Source organism: Trichosurus vulpecula, chromosome 6 (assembly GCF_011100635.1).
Source record: "Trichosurus vulpecula isolate mTriVul1 chromosome 6, mTriVul1.pri, whole genome shotgun sequence".
Lineage (NCBI taxonomy): Eukaryota > Metazoa > Chordata > Mammalia > Diprotodontia > Phalangeridae > Trichosurus > Trichosurus vulpecula.
In genome coordinates this window covers 67,963,917-67,978,415 of record NC_050578.1, presented here as the reverse complement: position 1 = coordinate 67,978,415, position 14,499 = coordinate 67,963,917, and the positions used below count along the sequence as shown (strand labels likewise).

General features: G+C 39.0%; 1 protein-coding gene across 4 annotated transcripts in view; it reads right to left on the bottom strand.

Annotated features, from left to right (window-relative positions):
• NFKB1 (nuclear factor kappa B subunit 1) overlaps positions 1-14,499 on the bottom strand; it is a 173,330-nt gene that overhangs the window by 17,988 nt on the left and 140,843 nt on the right. For all 4 annotated transcript variants that reach the window (XM_036763810.1, XM_036763808.1, XM_036763811.1 and 1 more), the window contains 5 exons: positions 11,512-11,655; positions 10,604-10,690; positions 8,094-8,282; positions 6,372-6,513; positions 3,009-3,123 (listed from right to left, as the gene is read on the bottom strand). In XM_036763810.1, the coding sequence (XP_036619705.1) occupies positions 3,009-3,123; positions 6,372-6,513; positions 8,094-8,282; positions 10,604-10,690; positions 11,512-11,655 (677 nt within the window). The remainder of the gene's footprint in view (positions 1-3,008; positions 3,124-6,371; positions 6,514-8,093; positions 8,283-10,603; positions 10,691-11,511; positions 11,656-14,499) is intronic.

Below are 14,499 nucleotides of genomic sequence, written 5' to 3'. Positions count from 1 at the left end.
TGTCTGAAGCCCTATAAGAAGGGAGGACAGAGCCATTTGTGCGGGGCTCTGGAGATGGTGTTGATGAGGAGACTCTGGGCAGCTGTAGCTAAGGAGCCCTCCAGCTTGTAAACCCGGATGCTGAGACTTTGTTGAACTTTGGTAACTATGTGTTGGGATTTGAATCAGACAAAGTCTATCTGTTGATGTTTGTAATTTGTTTGCATTTTGTTTTGAAGTTTAGGGTGCTGGCTTTTTCCCCTGAACTAACTGAATGATATTTGAATTAAAAGTAAGCTTGTCAACCCCTTTACCTTGCTTTCCTTAATTAAGCAGATCAAAAGAACCTGTGCTGTTGGCAGCTTTCTGGGTGCTGGCTATGGGTGAATCTTATACCCCCACAGAAGCTGCTAGCTGGATTGTTAAAGCAGGTGGTAATGGAGAATAATGTTTTAATTAATCCCTAACTTAGGGAAATGTATTTTGAAAAAAAAATAAGATAAAAAAAGACATAACTGCAACCTGGTCCTCCCACCCAGCCCCATGTTACTGACAGAACTAAGCATGCATATTCTCATTAAGGATGATTAATAGATAACCTGTAAACGAGGTAAACTTATATTTGCTTAATCAGTTGTACTACTGAAATTGAGGAAGCTAGGTGGCTCAGCAGATACAGTGCTGGGCCTGGAGTCAGGAAGACCTGAGTTCGGATCTGCCCTCAGACACTTACTAGGGGTGGCATCCTGGGCACTAGCCAAAAGGAAATCTAAAATGAGGCTCATGCCAAAGCCCTGGCTACATGTGAGCCCTCCTGCAAATTATGAGTCATGTACCAACAGAGAATCCCCTCCTTTCTGTGTCATAAGAGACCAGTTCCTTTATTTACTTTCAGTATAACAGTCAGAGAAAGAGTAGGATGAGAAATCAGGAGTGCAGAACCTTTTGCCTTTCAAGAAATAATGACCCATCACAGGGGAAAAATAAATCACTTGAGAGTCACACTCAAGTAACTTAATAGATTTTTGTTGTTTTAAAATAGAGAAGTGTTTTTTTTTTAATTAAGAACTGGGAATGTCATTAAATCAGTGCAACATAAACAACACAAATCTTAACTTCGTATTCTAGCTCAAAGCAAAGGCCTTCCCTAGACTAAGGAAATATTTGGGCACATGGAAGGATAAGGCTTAGACAAGTGGAAAAGGTGAAAGGAAGTTAAGAATGGACAAGAAAGAGGAGAGAGAAACAACAACAAAGCAAAATATGGGGGGTGGGAGTGGGGGTGGAGAGAAGGCAGCATCAGGTTAGAGAAAGAAGGAAGGAATAGAAGAAAAAAATTGAGGAAAGGAGTAATACTAATTATTATCTTTCTTGGATAGAAGAGACATCCTTACGTGTAAAGGTCATGATCTGAAGGGTGTCCACCACTTGATGAAGACCTTCTCCTAGGCAGAGAGGGGTAGGTGGGGTTTTGTTCTATGTGGACAGAGGGAACAACCATACCAACAGACTGTTCAAAGAAGGCTCCGTTTGCAATGTGGTCAAAGTGAATCCACTAAGTCTCCAGCTGGTGTCTCTGGATATATTTAAAGAAAATTATTCAAAGCCAGGAATTTTCCATTTTAACAGCTGGGCCCAGCAGTAGTGACAGAGGTGAACACATGCAGAATTAAGCCTCACTCACTCATGCTGTGGAAGCTGTGTGCTATGTAGAATTTGCTGGTTTTTACAAAATATTTCTTGAATTGATAAGATTTTTATCCCCTCAGATACAGAGCCTTTAAATGAAGATTTCAAAATAACTGCCATTTATGTAAAATACTGTTGTGACCAAATTGTTTAAGTGAGAAATAAAGTTTTCTTAAAAGAAAAAAACCCAGAATATTATTAATTTTGGAAAACTTGTAAGATACTCCTCAATTTCTTTTAGGACCCACTTAATTTCCAGGGTACTAAAATATCTTGTGGGCTTCTCTTTTCTTCTCCCTTAGACTCTTTTTCCTTTTCCATCTTTTGAAACACACCTTTTCTCCTGAAATCATCTGGTTTTGTCAGTTAGTTATAGTTTGAAGCACTCTTTTTAGAGTCCTAAAAATTTTTGATCTTTTGTGTGCATTTACTTTGGACTTTCAATAAAAATATTTTCTCTGCAACAGTGTTTAGGCTTCTTATATATTGTTGATTCTTACGCCTTTCTTTCCTAAACACATTGAGAAAGCAATAAGAAAAGCACAAAGAACAGATGGTAAGTGACTGCCTTACCTAAAGGTTTTGAGACTAGAGTGGTTTGAATGAGTGTTAGAGCATCTTATTAAAGCTGTGACACATGTATGTAAGACAAGGTAATTGTCATATTTTAATATATTTCCCTTTTCTAATATTCCACAATAAAAAACAAAAACACCCAAATGTGGATTCTTTGGTTTACTCTTTCACTGCTGTTACTGTTCAGTACTGTCTGACTTTTCGTGATGTCATTTGGGGTTTTGCTGTCAAAGATTCTGGAGTGTTTGCTATTTCCTTCTTCAGCTCATTTGACAGATGGGAAAACTGAGGCAAACAGGGTGAAGTGACGTTCCCAGGGTCACACAGCTAGTAAGTGTCTGAGGCCATATTTGAACTCAGGAAAATGAGTCTTCCTAACTTCAGGCCCAGCTCTCATATGCACCATGGTGCCACCTAACTGTCCATATTCTTTCATAGCAAGATGTTAAAAGTTAATTGTGTTACAATTTATGTGAGCATAATGGCTCACTCAGAAATAAAAAAAATCCTTTTACATGGAGCTAACAGTCTGATACACATGATTTTTAAGATATTATCACTAAAGGCTTTTCAAAACTGTCACATTTTTGTAACTACATATAGGGATAAATGCAAAGAACATGAAATTAATCATTTGTTGGATGAAATTTATTCAAGGGCCTAATATGGTCCATGTTCCAGGGCCTGGAAGTTCCTATATTGTCTTGTATTTTGGGAAATTTCTTTAGCCAACTTAAATTTTTTTAAATCACATCTCTGCTTACCTGGTAGAGGTCATTTCTCATGTTAATGATGTCATCAGAAACCAAACCAGATATCACTTCTAGAAGGTTCCGTACCAATTCAGCATGAAGGTGGATGATTGCTAAGTGTAAGACACTAGAATGTAAAGATAGTGACAATAATCAATTAGCGAGGGGGAAATCAGTTAAAGAATTAATAGATTTTTAATGGTCTACAAGTACCAATCAGAGGTTTCCTAAGACAAAGATGATGTTTGTCCCTGATGGTCTTTTTTGAGGTACTGTGCTGGAAGATTTCTATCAAGACTTGAAACCTGGGGAAGACATCATGCACATAGACCATTAAAAATGTCACACTTTCCAAAACTTCCTAGAGAATTTCCATGTGTATTTCAGAGAAGAAATAATTTTCCCTCCCTGTGGGGATTTCCCTATGGTCAGGAGTTTGGATTTCTTTTTTTTTTCCTTGTCATTCATGCAATGACTGATGGCCACAGGATTCAGACTGTTAATTAGCTAAAGATGAAAAAAGCTTAAGGAAAATGAGCCCTGTTAGCAGGAAGAGATGTCTATTGACTCTGTTATTACATATCATTCTCTTTGACTGAATCTCAGCTCTCTAATCTAGTGATGGTGATGAGGAAGAAGAAGAGGAAGGTCATAATTATTATTATTCCTTTCCTCTATCATTGTCATACACACACTGGGGCCTGATTCATTAGGACAGAAAATGCTACTCTAAATATTCATTTAAATCCCTTTGGACTGGTTGTATAGGTAAGGACAGGCCCTCACCATCTGTTTTCTTAGGGCTCTTTCTACACGCTGAAACACATCTTATTGCTTGGCTTTTCCTGCTTCTATAGCACACACAACTCTCTACTTCTCCAGAAGCCATTTCCTTTTCTTTTTAAAATCTGTCTTTATTCAATGGTATAATGAAAAATAAATGTATATGCCAAATGGTGACAGCAAAGAAATAATTATCTAATTCTAAAATTTCTTCCAATCCTTATGAATGTGGAAATATTTTTTAATCTCATAGGAATCAATTTGTAAACAAGATCTCAAGTTCTGATTTTTTTAATCATCATTATTTCATTCAGATTTTTCACATTTTTATAGTTGGCACTTTTAGTTAACATAAGTTTCAATTATGATCTCATTAGCTCTGTATTTCCCCTGAAAAGTTCACTAGAAAGAAGACCATCTTCCTTTATGGTTTCTTATTTGCATAATACATTATTTTGCACTAAAGAATATTTTCTGGTATACAGTATTATGGCATTAGACATAAAGGTTGTATGAATTCTCTTGGACTATATAATAAGGTCAGTGGTTACAACCACATCCTCAGTTGCACTGTAAGGAATGAGAACATCATTCTCTGATTGCCTAAATACCCAGGGTTATTATTTGCTTTAAGGATCTGCTTCAGTTTTTACACTAAAGTTAAGGGAAAAAAAAACACCTCAGCAATGCAACTGATTTCAGTTGATTTTAGTCAAAGTACTTGGCTTGTGACAGTTCTTTATAGAATTCTCTGGATAGAGAAGGAACTCTCTGCACCATTTCCAAAGACAGCTCATGGGGACTGGCCAGATATGATGGGGACAAAGTTTAAAACTACAGCAGAAACGGAAAGCTTGGTGCATAGGAATCACTGACAGATGCTTTCACCGTGACATGAACTGAGTACCCTAGCTAGGTACAAACCAAGGGAAACACTTAAATGGGGGAAAAAAACAAACAAACAACAGACTGACTACAATTAATTAAGATATTACAGAAGAAAGCAGTGATTGCAACAAACATAGTTACTTATTAAGTCAACAAGCATTTATTAAGCACCTACTATGTGCCAAGCCCTTTGATAAGCTCTGGGAAGGTCCTTGCTCATAATCTAATGGGAAGATGATAGTCAAATAACTGTGTACAAACAAGATATTTGTAGGATAAACTGAGGATAGTCACCTTTTCATAGAAGGTGGCATTTTAGCTGGAACATGAAGGAAACCAAGGAATCCAAGAGGCAGAGATGAAGAGTGAGAGAATTCCAGGCATGAGGCACAGGCAGTGAAAATGCATGGAGTCAGAAAAGAGAATGTTTTGCGTGAGGAACAAGCTAATGTCAGAGGATCTTAGTGTACATGGAGAAAAGTGAGGTGGAAGAAGACTGGAAAGGTCTTGTATATATAAATGTGTGTGTGTGTGTGTGTGTGTGTGTGTGTGTGGATGGGGAGGTGGAGTTCTAAGGGGCTTTAAACACTGAACAAAGAATTTTGTGCTTGGTGTTGGAGGTAATAGGGAGCCACTGAAGTTCATTAAAGGAGGCGAGAGTGATATGGTCAGACCAGAGGCTTTAGGAAGATCAGCTTGATAACTTCTCTGTAGCTTTGAAGAGTGTTTCAGCACACTCTGTCCAAGGAGAACAGTTTGCAGCTAGACTAAAAAAGTTTTTATAGGTAAGGAGGGAAAAAGATACCAATGAGGGAAAAGTAGAGTTGAAGATACTGCAAACAGTAGCTAAAAGAAAGGAATGACCTGAAGAAAAGTGGGTAACCTTTTAGAAAAGGAAACTCTGCCTTTGCCCCCAAAGATCTGCTCAGGGGCTGAACTAAGCAGAACAGGCCCTGGAGGCTAGAGTGTTTGAAGGCTGGTCTCCAAGGACCACTGAAAAACAAAAAAATCTGAGTATCCCAGATACTCATTCAACCTTGGGATACAACAGGTGACCTCGCCACGCCTCCTTCCTGGGACTAGCTTGGAAGCAACGTCTGGGTTGGTGACAACAATCAATATAACACACGAGGCAAGACTTCTCAAGGACCAGAGCTCTATATAATTCATATTGGTTCTCCTTCCCAGCAGGCTGCACTGTCTCAGACACTTCAATGTAGAGATGATGAAGACAACAATCCCAGCTAGGGAAGACGGAGGTGGCTGATTGGACAGAGCCCCTTGGGCTTCTTTATATCTAGACAGCCAGGTGGTACAATGGACAGAGCACTGAACATGGAGTCAGGACGATGTGAGTTTAAATTCTGCCTCAGATAATCATTATCTGTGTGACCCTGGGCAAGTCACTTAACCTCTCAGCCTGTTTTCTTATCTATAAAATGTGGGTAATATATAAAATGTCGGTAATATAACCTCCCAGGGTTGTTGTGAGGATAAAATGACATAATATTTGTCAAGTAAGCTTAGCTAACCTTAAAGCATTATATAATGTTGGCTATTATTATAGTTGTTATCTTTATGTCTCAGAACACCCCCACCCCAGCAGTCATTTGACAGATTAATGCAATGCTTGCCATCTCCAGGCCCACTCCCTTCCCTTTCTCCCCTCCCCCAACTTTTTGCTCTCTATAGAGTCCCACTTACTTGTCCCCATTGTCATCCTGCACCGCAGTAAGATGGCGCTGGACAGCTAGCAACATCTTCACATCGCCAGTCACTGCATAGTCAAAGAGAGCACTGGCGTGCCTTTTAGCAAGCTGCATGGCCTTCTCTAGGAATAGGTCACCTGCAAAGTAATTATCCGTCTTCTTCAAAGAGCTGATAATACAGTCATAATACAGTATCTTGTGCCCATTTCCAAAGGCAATTATACCACCTGACAAAAGGTCAACATGCAGAAACTTTTAACCAACTAGCCCACTTTCTCTCTGAGATGTGCATTGTTTTACTTGAAAAGATTTGGGGGCTTACATTAGAAGCAGCATGAGAGTCAATAGTAAATCCTTCCAAAAAATAAAACAGTCTGAGAATTCAATCTAGTGTTTATTAAAGAGGAAAATAGAAATACTTGAGGGGAGAACCAGAGATTTGCCTACTTGAGAAGAAATGAGCAACCAACCATTTTGATCTTAATTCTTCCATTCCTGATAAGGACTCTCAGCTTAAAAACCAAAGCCATATTGAGCTCTGATTGAGATGCATAATCAAACCCTTAGTGAAGTCAACATTCCAATGGATTCTGCCAGTAGCAATGGCAGATTTATTATAAATTAAAGGTTAAAGTTACAGCTCTTTGGGAAAAAAATAATAGGGGTTTTAGTCTCTGTTGGGTTCCCTGCCTTCTCCCCCCCATCCCGCCCCCCCAAATGCTGTAGGAAATAAAGGGATAGTCTAGCAAAAACTTGTAATTGATCTGCCTTTGGAAGACAGTTTCCATGAGCCGTTAGTCTTTTTATGGCTAACTTCCTCTTGGCAAATAGCCTAGAAATATCACAGATATCTGAGCAGTTCTCAGTATTTGCAGCAGAGGGCAGAAATAATCATACAACTAATTCATCTAGAAAATGGTAGGGGAGAAGTCCAGGAGAAATTGTTTAGCTTTTGTTATTTACAGATAAACCTTTTCCTGATTCTGGTTGAGAATTCTGAGGATGTTTGGCCTAGAGAACACTTGGGGTAGGGTGGTGGGGGGAGGTAGAAGGAGGAGTGTAGAAATAAGGTAGCCATCTACAAATTTCTGAATGGCTCTCCTGTGGTACAGGGATTAGGTCTGTTCTGCTTGGGCCCAGAAAGTAGACCTGGGAATGACAGGGAGAAGCTGCAAATAGGCAGATTTTGGTGTGATGTAAGAATCACAGCTGTCCAAGGTGCACAGGGGCTGCTTTGGGAATCAGTGAGTCTCCCAGCCCTGGAGGTCTTTGTTCAGAGTCTGGGTTACTACTTTTTGAGATGTTGAATTTTCTAGATTACAATAACAATGACATCTGAGATTCCTTCCTACTTCCAAATTTTGTGATTCTGTTGACAAGACTTCAGTGGGTTACTGAGGAAGGTTGGGGGAAATCTTCTCTGAATCCTTCTCTGAAGGATAGACACAGATCCTTCTTGTATGTGTTATCTAAGGCACCTGTATTTATAAAAACAAGGCTGATGATGGCGGAATACAAAAAAAAAATAGATCTGACATGCATGATCTATACTCTGTCCCTAGAGTATAAAATTCTACAAGATATACTATGTTGGGTATTAACATGTCAGATTCATCTTAACACTAAAAAACGACCAATAAACCCTTTTAGTCAGCTTCAGGAAACACCTTGTTATGTAGAACCTCCAATAAAGATTAATCATTTACTTATCACTTACCCTGTAACCTACAATCTTCCTCCTCTACTCCCACTGTGCACGTCAAAGTAACCTCATCTTCCCCAGTGACTCTGGACTTATCTTCTTGCTTTGTGGTTTGTAGTATTTTCCCAGAAAGTTCTGCAGGGTCCCTGTTATCACTCTCATCACAGCCTTCATGGCCTTGCTCAGATGAGGAGTCTAGAGTTTCTAAAAATAATGAGTAAAGATCAGCTGGTTCTCAGTCTAAGCAACTCCCCCCATTCTAATATGATATGTTAAGGAGAGCCCAACGTGACAGGGCTCCACTGAGAATGGAGAAGAAAAGTTATTTTCAGAGGTTTTAAAAATGCTTATGAAAAAAGTAACGTTCAGTAATTTTCAAAATTTCACTTTTTTAACCTTTAAAATGAAACCATTCTGTTATTTTAAGAGGTTAAAAGCTTCTACTAATTGTAAATGAACTTTTTTAAGTTAAAAAACTGTAAAGAAGTTTAAGGGCAATCCTTTTTTTGTATATTTAATTATTCATGTTTGTTGATGATTAAGTTCAGAATAAAAAAAAATTAAAAGTCCAGATAATTTTCTTTCTCCCTTATTGTCTGCTGATAGAATTAGTAGGCTCTCCTGGGATGTTCAGGGCAGCTAGGTGGCACAGCGGACAGAGCACTGGACCTGGAGTCAGAAAGACCCGAGTTCAAATCTGGCCTCAGATATTTACTAGCTGTGTGACCCTGGGCAAGTCACTTAACTCTGTCAGCCTCATTTTCCTCATCTGCAAAATGAACTGGAGGAGGATAAACCATTGCAGTATCTTTGCCAAAAAAAAAACCTCAAAAAGGTCATGAAGAGTCAGACACAACGGAACAACAACAACATAGTTCAGCAATTCACAAAGTGTAGCCTCATGGACCCTTGGGGGTCCCCAAGGCCCTTTCAGGGGGTCTGCAAGGGCAAAAAATTTCACAATGCTAAAATATTATTTTCTTATTAAAATACTCATTTTCCAATATATCTATTGGGGGGGGTTGTATTTTCTTCATATACTTCAAGACAACATATTGTAGCAGAATGACTGTGAAAAGATATGAGAATCTACTTTTCTTCTATTAGGCCAGACAAGAGTAAATCAAAAAAAAATATGTAAAATGATGGCATTTTTCTCAGTAAAAAAATTTTTTTTTGTTCTGGAAAATATAGTTTTTTCTTTCCTTTTTTTACATGATAACTTTATTATATATTTAAAAGGAATAGCAAGTTGTACATGATAGATTTGCAGTTTCACATGCAATCATCTTTTTATGTTACGGAAAAGCTTGTTTTATTCCATAAATTTAAAATTAAATAAATAAAAAAAATTTTAAAAAAGGAACAGCATTTTTAAAAAAGAAACATGTTTTTATATACTAAACTTGGCCTTACTATACATACTTTTACATACTAAACGCTAGGCTACACTACATACTTTTACATACTAAACACTAGGCTAAATGCTAGGACTTCAAATGGAAAATTATAACTCTGATCCTCAAAGATACTAAATTTTAATATCTTCTGACTGTGTGAACACTCACCTGTCTTGTGAGTTCCAGCGATCATTGAGTTTAGGAAGGGACAGGGAAGGTGAATGGAACCATGGCTGAACTGATTGATGTACGTGTTTCAGCTGCAACAGCAGTTCTGACTTTATTATGAATCCAGAGTCTCATAGTAGAGAGTGACAGAGCGAATGCCAAGATGGTGACTGGGCTAGAATGTAAAGTGTGGCTAAGGCTGACAAGACATCATGGGCTATGTGATGCCCTCAACATTTGGGATAGCCCAGAATATCCCTAGGGTAGGGGCTCCAAAGCTGAGAGGGTTAAAACCATTAAACACTGTCTCTGGGCTGAAGGGTGAGGTAGCTGGGTGGGTAGCAAGAATATGGCTGGGGGTAATGTGAAGCATGGCTGGGCTGGCCAGCTAAATACAGTTTTTTTCATAAAAATGTCATATGGGTTTGTTATTATTTTTAAGCAAATTAAAAATATTTTAAATTGTTCAGTTTTACCATATACTACAGAAAGTGTTGATAGATAAACAGAACCTGTATAAATAATTGTGTATCTCTTTTGTATCCTCAATAATTTTAAAGATTATAAAATTTAAATTTAATTTAAATTTTAATTTAATTTTAAATTTTAATTTAATTTTAATTTAATCTTAAATTTTAATTTAATTTAAATTTAAAGATTTATAAAAAGATTGTAAGTTTTAAAGATTGTAACAATTTTAAGGAGTGTAAGGGGGTCCAAAAATGAAAAGTTTGAGAATGACTGTTGTGAAGGTACATACTAGCCTACCCGGCTCTCTCTAGGTCTCCTCCCACTCCATAATTCTGTGACTTCCACACAACCTTTAGCAAAATGTCTTGTTCTTCAAGATGTGAGTAGAAAACTTATTATTCTGGTAAAACTATAAACACCTTTCTTCTTTTGGTGTTTGTGGATTTTTTTTTTGTTCTTCCCTTAACATTACAAAGCGTTCATTACCATGTTTCATTCCAGCATTAGACTTGGTTGTGCCAGGATGGAAGGGAATTCCACCGTAAGAAAATCCATAGGGAGCAAAGCCATATCCTAAAAAGGCAAAGGGAAATAAAAATGGGCCATTATAATTTTTTTTAGTCAAAAGTCAACAATGACGCCTCTCCCCCACTACCAACAGGGCTCATCCTTGGGGTGGATGATATGGGCCTCTACAGTAAATCAGAAAGCTCCAGAAAGTTTGGGGGAGGGGCGGTCACTGACACCAGAGTTCCACTTCTACAAAATTTCTGATCTTCCACTGTTCCATTAATTAGGAGATGTGTGACCATAGGGAACCTCTTGGGCTTCTGTTTCTCCCTGAATAAACTGGAGATGATCATACTGGCGCTACCTACTTCATGGGATTGTTGTGAAGCAAACAAAAAATATTAACTGTGAGCTACCCTTCCTGAGTTTGGGAGTTGTGTGTGTATGTATGTGGCGGATAGGGAGAGGTGACCCATTTCTCGAATAATTAAGAAGACATGTTAATGGTAGGTTATGATAGCCCTACCTAACTCAAACATCTTTGGTTTAAAGGAGGTTCCATGATATTGCATGGGGAATACAAGAGAATACAGAAAAAAACACAATCTAACCCACAGCCTTATTCTGTAGGAAAAGAACGTTTTACCCCAAATATAGTCCAAATATAGGCTTAATATATTAACTCCATACCTAAAATGAGATCTCATCAAAAGGAAAAACACATTTAGTTATGTAATGAAAAATAGTACTGCTTCTACACCACACATGGGTTTTCTATAAGCTGGACTGGGGGAAAAGGAGTGGGGAAATGTGGTCTCCATGCAAATTGATTGTATTATCTGTGTTGTATATCTCTGTATTGAGATGCTGGATAGTATTCTCACCTGGGCCAGCCGTTCCACTCCCACTGCCTCCACCGCCACCACCATACATCCCTCCTCCTCCTGCTCCAGGGCCACTCCCACCACCAAAACTATCTGAAAAATTGGGCATGAGTTTTTGTCGTTTTCTTTGGACTTCTTCTTTATCTGTATTTGATGAGAGAGAGGGAGAGAGGCGGGGGGGGGGGGAGAGGGAGGGAGGGAGAGAGAGACAGAGAGACAAAGAGGGAGGGAGGGAGGGAGAAGGAGAGAAGAAGGGAGGGAGGGAGGAGGAGAGAGGGAGGGAGTGAGGGAAGGATGGGGAAAAGGGAAAGGGGGAGAGAGACAGAGACAGAGAAAGAAGGAAGAAGAGAAACCAAAGAGGGAAAAAAAAGATTAAAAAAGATTGAATTCGTTGATACCAGGAGCCACAAAGAGAATATCAACACTGAATATATTTTTAAACACTTTAAAGGGAAATTGAAAGTACTTACAGAGAAGAGACACTAGATTTCAAGAAGCACTGTATTAGTACTTCCAGAGGGTAACCAAATTGTGTAACAGATACAGTGAGACCACAAGAAAGGACACACCCAAGTTCTACCAACACTTTGAGGACCCACAGTGGTCCCCAACTCTTCTTGCAAGAGTTCCTAACTTTGCCATAGTTACTAAGATGAATGAGACTACAATGTTTAGAAATGGACAAGGCAGAAGACATTGGTGATTCTTCTTTTTTCTTTCCTTTTTTTTAAAGCCTGGAGCGGGCAGAGTGGCAGACTGCCTGTGATTTTTTGTTCTAAGAGGAGGCTGAGACAGCAGGGTCACCAAACAGGGTCGTTCTGAGCTGCTGTGGTGGGGCTCAAACCAACTGGAGGCCTGCAAGGAGTCTGGCTCCAAAAGTGAACCCCTGGAGAGGGGCCACCAAGCTGGGTGCCTAGATGGAAACAGAGCAGGTCAAATCTGCCAGGAGAGGCTGCTGTACTTTCAGCTAGGGACAGATTTCTAGGCCCACTCTAGAAAGAAAACAAACAAACAAAAAACTGGACCTGTTATTTCACTGGGTATAATAAATTCCCATCTAGAATAAAGCTCCTTTATCAGCATTTGCTCTAAAACTCACAGAGCTGCCTGGGGCACTAAGAGGTTAAATGATGTGCCCAAAGTCACAGCCTGTTTAATCAGAGACCTGAACCCATGTCTTCTGACTCTGAGGCAGGCTCTCTATCCTCTATTCCACGCTACTTTTCAGTACAGCTAGGTGGCACAATAGTGCACAGAGCACTGGGCCTGGAGTCAAGAGCCCAGTTCAAATGCAGTCCCAGATACTCACTAGCTGTGTGACCCTGAGTAAGTCACTTAACCTGATTGCCTGTTTCCTCAACTGTAAAATAGGGATAAAACTGGCACCAACTTTTGTGAGGATCGAAAGAAATAAGATTTGTAAAGCCCTTAGCACAGTGCCTGGCATACAGTAGGTACTATACAAACCCTTGTTTGCCTCAGTTTCTTCTTTGGAAAATGAGTTGGAGAAGAAATTGGCAAACCACTCCAGTATCTTTCCCCCAAAAAAATCCTAAATGGGGTCATGGAGAGTCAGAAATGACCGAACAACAAAATTATAATTGTCATTTATGATTACTACTTCTTTTAAAGCAAACTAATCGACATAGGCACTGATCGTGGAGGAGGGTGAGATGAAGAAAGGATTATGGCGTGGGTTATGATAACTCACGAAGTGGAGGGAGACAGCTCAAACCTAGTCATAAAGGAACATCTCCTTCTGGTCCCTGGAGTCATCAGGGAAAGATGATGATGATTTTTAAAACCAAGCCCGGATATTTTAAGGGATTGCTTCAAGAGGAAAAGGGCCAGGGCTGGCCAACTTTTGAGGAAATACACCACCTGTAGAAACTACACTGATGTGTAATTTTAGAGATGAGTGAACCTGGATCTGGGGAAGTTCACTTCACTACTTTCAATGTGATTTCACAACTTTTAATGGGTTTGTTGATTTCCCCCTAAATTTTACCATGATGAACTAAAAGGCCAATTCATTACTCATCTTAAATATTGCTGTTTGTACATCATAGTGCTCTGGTCCTTGACCAGGTAGAGAAGCCTGAAGAACAAGATGGAAATGTCCATCACCCAGTAAATTCTAAAGAATAGATGGAATCTCAAAGGAGACCAAAGCAGAAGTTTGGGTTTTCTGATGCATTTTGCTTAGCACACACCACTGCTCTTTATCAGATGCATTTTGTCTGAAAAATGGGAAATTTGGAGGCAATTTTAAAAAATAAAATAGATTCCCTAACAATAAATATCTCTATTACTATTAAATTCCATAACAAATATTTGATTTATTTCAACTAAAAGCAATTCACACAATGAATCCCACATAATCGACCTCATTATATTCACAGACCATCATTCTGAATCTGTCTTGGGACTGAACATAAGCATGGTGGCCAGGATCCTGGCTTATTTAGCCCTATAATCTCTCTCTGAAAAGCATAGCAAGGGAATGCATTATTGTGAAAAGTCACAGCTACCCATCTTGAAAATAATCTTAATGGTCAGAGAAATTGTGGAAATATTGGGCCCAGATAGAACTTTAGATATCATTTAGGCCAGCACCATAAAGGCCCAGAAACTAAGTGATCTGCCCAAGGTCACACAGCCAAGTATCTTGACTTTTGGTCTGGTGACCTTTGCTATTTACACCATGATGCTTTGAGATGGATTTTCCTCCCTCCCCCCAAAAATCTAGGCTTCCTTTAGTAATCTATTACACATCAGATAGCCATCATTCTAGTAAAACCTTTTTTGAAACTACATTTTCAGCCAATATTATTTCTTATGGCAACCCAATTTCTAAAAGTACTACCTGATATCTAAAATGGAATAGGTAGCTGGTGGACCTCGAATTACTAAGCCCTGAATTCAAATTCAACCTCAGAAATTTACTAGCTGTGTGATCCTGGGCAAGTCACTTAACCTCAGCTGGCC